The 6826-nt window shown below is 38.3% G+C and overlaps 1 protein-coding gene across 1 annotated transcript; it reads left to right on the top strand.

Annotated features, from left to right (window-relative positions):
- Positions 1-1465: 1465 nt before the first annotated feature.
- On the top strand, positions 1466-5172 carry MC5R (melanocortin 5 receptor). Its single transcript, XM_050938851.1, has 2 exons — positions 1466-1603; positions 2550-5172. Exon 2 carries the CDS (start codon positions 2633-2635, stop codon positions 3608-3610), a length of 978 nt encoding a protein of 325 aa, XP_050794808.1. The 5' UTR covers positions 1466-1603; positions 2550-2632; the 3' UTR covers positions 3611-5172.
- The last annotated feature ends 1654 nt before the right edge of the window (positions 5173-6826 follow it).

Raw genomic sequence — 6826 nt, 5'->3', positions numbered from 1 at the left:
ATACCAGCAAATTAAAAAAAGAAAAGCTTTTGCTGGTATAGCTTAGTTCGGTCAGGGAACTCGTGAACTCTGCTGGTAGAATCGTTCCTTTGCTAGTATAAATTCCATCCCACCAGAAGGGTTTGCTAGTATAGCTGTCCCTGGCTGGATGGCTACGATGGCAAACCGTGTTTAGCACAGGCTAGACTTTTCCAGCAGAACATTTTTTGTCTTCACAAATGCTGGTTTGTTGAAATCAAAATGTCCTGGGTGACCATGCCAATTCTGACAAAATTCAGGCAGAAGCCAGGCAGGTTTCCAGTGTTTCCCTGCCTGCCAAGCAGATTTCAAAACCTACCTTGTTTCCTTTTAGCTCACCTGCCTGGCTTCTCAGCAGCCTGACTGGAATGGGGAGCCTGGAAGTCTGCGAGCCCTGGTTTGTGGTTCTTTGGCAGACTTTCCAGGTCTTTCAAGGTCCCCAGCTCCAGAGTAGCCTGGCAGGTTGGCTCCCAAGACTCCCAGCTCCTCAGAAGCCCTGGGAGCTCCCTCTCACAGACTTCTCAAGCTATAGGCTGCCAGAGCTCTGGGCAGCTTGGGAAACCATAGAAATGTTTTAGAAAGGTTGAAATGAAACCTGTTGACGTCTGGGAACTGCTAAATATAGACCTGCAGCCCGAGCCCTGTGAACCCAAGTCAACTGACCCAGGCTCTGAGACTTGGTTTTTCTATGCAGTGTTGACATACCCTTAGTCACAAACCTGACCCACCAGTCTGCGTTCTACTCACAGGACAGAGTGCCTGCCCAGTCTGGGTTATCCTGTCCTGCCCTTATGGGCTAGTCTCTACACCTAGTGCCCATCTGGCACCCCTCCATTTGATCCTCCAAGCTGGAGGGGATCCTACTAGTAAAGGTAGGCATAGCGTGTTCTTCGTTTATGTCTTTTTGCAGTTCTGTTTAATGACACTGTGGCTCTTTGTCTGTTGAAGATCAAATGCCACTGAGAGTGCATATAAGGCAAATGCTAGGTGTTAATAAAAATAAATAAATAAAGGCTACCACAAAGTTTTGTTCCTGTGCTTTCACCAATTTTGGATCGATGATTTCAGTGGAGACTTGTTTTCAATCAATACTAAAAATAATAGGGAAAGAAAAATAGAACTTGTGCATAACTGTAAGAAAACAAGCAAAGCAACTGGCATATTTATATGTGTATATATATATATATATATACACACACACACACAAAACAGTTTGGGAGTGAATTCTGGATTGCAAACAGCTGCCAATAAAGAATAAAAGTTGACGTGCTCTACAAGTATGAGTCACTAGGTGGTGGTAAAAACCCAAACCTTCAGTAATGAAATGTGTGGGAAGGGAAGTTGGAGGCAAAGAAGGTGGTAGAGGAGGAGTCACAGAGCACTGAAGTCATTAACTCTCTGAGACTATATAAGGGCAGTTGCATGGTAAATAGTTTATACCTGGGCAGCCTTGACTCTATGAATTTGAACATTCTTTTTTCATTTAGCCCTTGAGGATGGACAGGCAGGGGAGCTGAAACTTGTGACAGCTAGAGGGAAAGAATACAGGATATGAAGAGAAATAGGATCTGAAGGAACAGTCCTGGTAAATAAGTACAACTGCTTCTTAATTGTATCGGAAATGTTACCTTTTAAAATGGAGAGTAGTTTTTCTTAAAAGCCTTTGAATTTTATTTGCACTGACTAACAGCAAGCTAAATATGTTCTGCTTATTAAGAATTTTATTGCTTATGACATTCCTCTCAAAATATTATCATTAATGGGAAAAAAAGCCTTGATTAATATACCCATAATTTGAATAGAATACCCATTCCTGACAGAAATTCCCTTGTGATTTTAGTGGGCAAGTTAAAATATTCAAATCTTAATTACAAGAGAATAAAACAATGTGAAACCTGAAATATATAGATTTGTCTTGTTTAATGGTTTAAAACAGTATTGTTAAGCTGAGCATATTAGTCTGGAGCAGATAAGCTGTTTATATCACATTATGCAAACTTAAGAAGTACAAAGGTCAGAAAAATATTTAAATCTTTTGCTTAAAAGGCTCAGTCATTAATTCTTGCAGGAATTCAAATTTTATATAAGTATGATCAGATGAGAGGATACAGTCTGATTTCAGTTATGAATAGTGTATTCTTATGGGTTTCAAGGCTGCCAGGATTGAGACACCTGTCAGATACTATTTGTTGTTCTGTAGTAATTTAGCTGAAAATATTCTTTGTTCACCAGAATTTCCAGATAAAATATGCTAGCTTCAGGGAAAGACAATCAACATTGGAGAATGAGCAAAAGTCTGAGGAGAAAGAAAAAAGAAGGATAATAAATCTCTCTATTAGTTTGTGATTTTAATTTCCCTATGAGCAAGGATAGCTGGAAAAAATATATGACAGGTTAATTTAGAATAAATATAGAATGTGGAGCAGTCACGAGCTGGATATAGTGAGTTCAATACAAATATTTGATTCCATTTGATATTTGCTTTGTCAACTCTTACCTGTTTTTGTCATGTTGCCATATTTTTTTGGCAGGGCTTTTTGCCTTTCTGGAAAATGCATTTACCACCCTGCTTTACAAGTCCTTTGGAAAGAAGAGAGCATATTTGCCTCCAGAGATGAACTCATCCTACCAAATACACATTCCAGAACTTAACTTGAGTACTTTTGGCATCAACTTTACAGTGCCTATTGTCAAGAACAAGTCATCACCATGTGAGCAAGTGGTCATAGCAGTGGAGGTGTTTCTAATCCTGGGCATTATAAGCCTCCTTGAAAATATCTTGGTTATCTGTGCAATAGTAAAGAACAAGAACTTGCATTCACCTATGTATTTCTTTGTGTGCAGTTTAGCAGTAGCTGACATGCTGGTCAGTGTTTCTAATGCTTGGGAGACCATAACGATATATTTAATAAACAATAGGCATCTAATTATGGAAGATGCTTTTGTACAACATATAGACAATGTTTTTGATTCAATGATCTGCATATCTGTGGTGGCTTCCATGTGCAGTTTGCTGGCTATAGCAGTAGACAGGTATGTCACAATTTTCTATGCCCTGCGTTATCACAACATCATGACAGTGAAAAGATCAGGGCTAATCATTGCATGCATATGGACATTTTGCACTGGCTGTGGCATTATCTTCATTCTTTATTATGAATCAACTTACGTTATCATTTGTCTCATCACAATGTTTTTCACCATGTTATTCCTCATGGTCTCTCTGTACATACATATGTTCCTCCTGGCTCGTACTCATGTCAAGAGAATAGCGGCTTTGCCTGGATACAATTCTGTCCATCAAAGAACCAGCATGAAGGGGGCTATCACTCTGACCATGCTACTAGGCATCTTCATTGTTTGTTGGGCTCCATTTTTTCTCCACCTCATCCTGATGATTTCTTGCCCTCAGAACCTCTACTGTGTTTGCTTTATGTCTCACTTCAACATGTACCTCATCCTCATCATGTGTAACTCAGTGATCGATCCCTTGATCTATGCCTTTCGTAGCCAGGAAATGCGGAAGACCTTCAAGGAGATTATTTGTTGCTATAGCCTAAGAACGGCCTGTGGGTTGCCGAGCAAGTATTAGGAAAATGCATTTTTGAATGAGGAAACCAAGATGCAACATTATTATTTATCAGGAAAATCATGCGTCAAAATTGTTAGCATCTTCTTGCCCTATTTCTGCTGAAGGAACTATAAAATATCTTTCTACCTTATACTTGTAATGAGGATCATGTTTTATGAAATTAGAAAGCTGTTTTTCTAGTTTGATGTTATTTGGTGTATTTCCCCTTCCATACACACCTATAACTCTACCTGGCATTAATAGGAGTTAGCATATGCATGTATATCAAGAGAAGAATAGAACATTTGGGGCCAGATTCAAGCCAGATATTTTATAAAAGTAGCAGAAATTTCATCCTTTCCCCTCTTTGATTTTTACGGGCAGGGTACATGAATATGTAGATGTGGGTAGGATATCCCTATTTGCCTCACTGCCAAATGCAGTGAGCATTAACTAACACACAACCAATAGATGGGTTTCTAGTTAACATTTTCTTTGGGTACAACATGGCTCATTGTGGCAGTGTGAGAATGGACAGGTTTCCTGTCAATTTCTTCATTGACATAAAGCCAGAAGAATAACTGATCAGCATTAAGTGAAAAGTATAATTTGTAAATGTCAGTGTCTATACACCTCAACCAACACAATTATGAACAAGAAATTGTATATGTATATATACACAAATTTTTGTACCCCAATCATGATTGTTGCACTCACAAAATACATACTACACAAGAGGTCAATGTAATTGCAGCATTTCCCAGTATTAAGCATAGTATTTTATGACACCTGTCTGTATTTGTTCCAGTGTTCCTATTACTGTATATTTAGGCAAAGGTGTACCACATGCTGATTTTAATGCTGCAGTGGTTCATCCTAAAGGTGGCACTGGATATGGGTTTTTCTGGGCCCTGAAATGAGTATAGCATATATGGCTTCAAGGTAGACAAAGGTAACCCATGTAACATTTTGTGGGGAGAGGTTAGGCCAATGAGCATGACAGAGGCAGCAGGAAGATTGTCAGATGCGGATGGATTTGGGGCACTTATTATTAGAGAAATTTGGGTCCCAGAGTACATCTTTCAAGATGGGCATTACACAAAGTAGGGATGGTTTTCAAGGCGTACTGGGGGTGGCTCCCAGGAACATGGGAGAACGTGTAAAATGTTTACATAGGCCTAAGCCAGCATCTGATATTCTTTTCTCTTTACCAAGAGGCTGCCATTTTCATAAAATACAGCAAACCTCTTAAATTTTGTGTGGGCAATTTGCTTCCTGTTGTGTTCTCTCCAATACCGTCTTCTGTAACAGTTATGTAATGTGAAAAATATGAGATATGATCACAGATAAAGAAAGTACAATCAAGGAGCCACAAAATATTCTAATTTCTCTTCCAAGGAATGATACAAATCTACAGAATGTCCTCTCAAAAGCTGGACTTTAGCATTTAAATATAAAATATATAAAAACTCACAGAGGGAACAGTTTCATACTGATTACACATCTGAAATGTAAGTTAGCTCACAAGATTAAATTATTTCTTTCCAAAACCAAGAGGTTACTCTTGCTAAATTGTCTCCAGTGAACCTGTTTCAAGGCCTCAACCAAAGCCCATTGAAGCCAGTAGAAAGATTCCCATTATCCCAATTGGCTTTGGAATAGGTCCTTAGAGCGTAGCATATTATAGAAAAAAAACTTGGATGTTTTATTATAAATGTCAATTTTTTGCTCCAAACTCAGCACTTTATGCAGCGCTAGCCTCAAAAACACAGAAATCCAGAGAGCCACACTGTTAGAAGGACAGCTGAATATCTTCATGTCTACATTTTCAGTGTGGAGGTTTGTGGTATTATGATCACAGTGGAGACTGGATGATAAAGCTTTGGACTTGTGTTTGGAAATTAGTCAAGTTTACAAAATGGGGGCCATATACTGCCCTTGATCTGCATCCTCAGCTCCCATTTACATGAATGAGCATTTCACTCACAGTTGAGCACAGAATTTTAGTGCACCAATTGTATCAGGAACCCACCAATACTTTAGGGGCCAGATTCTTCCCTCGGTTACATTTGAGAATGGGATTTTACGTCGGCAGAATTTTGCTTTAAGGTGAAGTTCACTCCAGTGAAGAGTTCACCACTTAAATCCCACTTTAAGTAGCATGGATAGTCACTCTACACTGGGGTGAATTTCATTCTAGCTAGGGTGAAAATGAGACAGTACATTTAATTTCCAGCAATGTAATTAAAGGCACAACAAGTCTTCAAATCACTATGTAAATAAACCATGAAATCCTCATTAGGTAATTCAGTTTGAAGATTTTATAAGGTTGTATTGTAAATAATTGTAAATCAGTAAATAGGAAATCAAAACTGTAAAAGCTTTGGATATTTTCTTAATTGTACATTACCTCATTTTGTTTTTGCTCTGGAATTTTATTTGATGTAAAAAGATAAGTATCTGAGGTAACTATTAAAGTCAAGGGTTGGAAAACCCATTTGTTGTTGAATATTCATTGTAATATAGTCTCTAGAGTTTATTTGGAAAATTGTCAGTATTTTTGGGGTGTTATTTCAAGTGGTAAATTGCAAACAGAATTCCCCAGGAAGGGAATATTACACACCAGGATTTCATGTTTCATCACTAAACTGATATTTAGTGATGAAAGCCGTATAAAAGAAGTTATGGGCTAACCAAGAGATATTTAAATTAATTTATTTTCTCCTGCAGCTGTTGACATCTTCTTTTCCCATCATTGTCAGCTTTACATGGGGAAGAGGGCTCTCTGGCATGACACTGATTGCACAGAGTGGAAACTGCAAGCATCTGTAATAAGAGACAAGAAAAATATGCCACAATAGTGGCCCTGATTCTCTGTTCTGTTACACCAGTTTCAGTGGACTCATGCCAGTGTAACTAGTATAGCAGAGTGGCAAATTAGGCCCAGTGTTTATTAGTCATTGTGACTAACACTATTAAAACTAATGCTAAATAAATGAATACATAGATACCACCATATATACGCCTCATATTCAACAACTGAATGAAAACAAATATACTGTTTTTGTTTCTACTAGACTATGATGAGGAAAAAAAGTGAGTATTCTGATTGTTTCTGGCAGTCATCATTATTGAGTTTTAATTAAAAGTATGAACCTTCATGCCAGTAGCCTCAAGAGAAAACCACAAGAAAATTAGCCACTGGGTTTTGCTTTCAGCAGCCCACCAATCCACGAT

Source organism: Gopherus flavomarginatus, chromosome 2 (assembly GCF_025201925.1).
Source record: "Gopherus flavomarginatus isolate rGopFla2 chromosome 2, rGopFla2.mat.asm, whole genome shotgun sequence".
Taxonomy (NCBI): Eukaryota; Metazoa; Chordata; order Testudines; family Testudinidae; genus Gopherus; species Gopherus flavomarginatus.
This window is presented reverse-complemented; position numbering and strand designations above follow the sequence as displayed.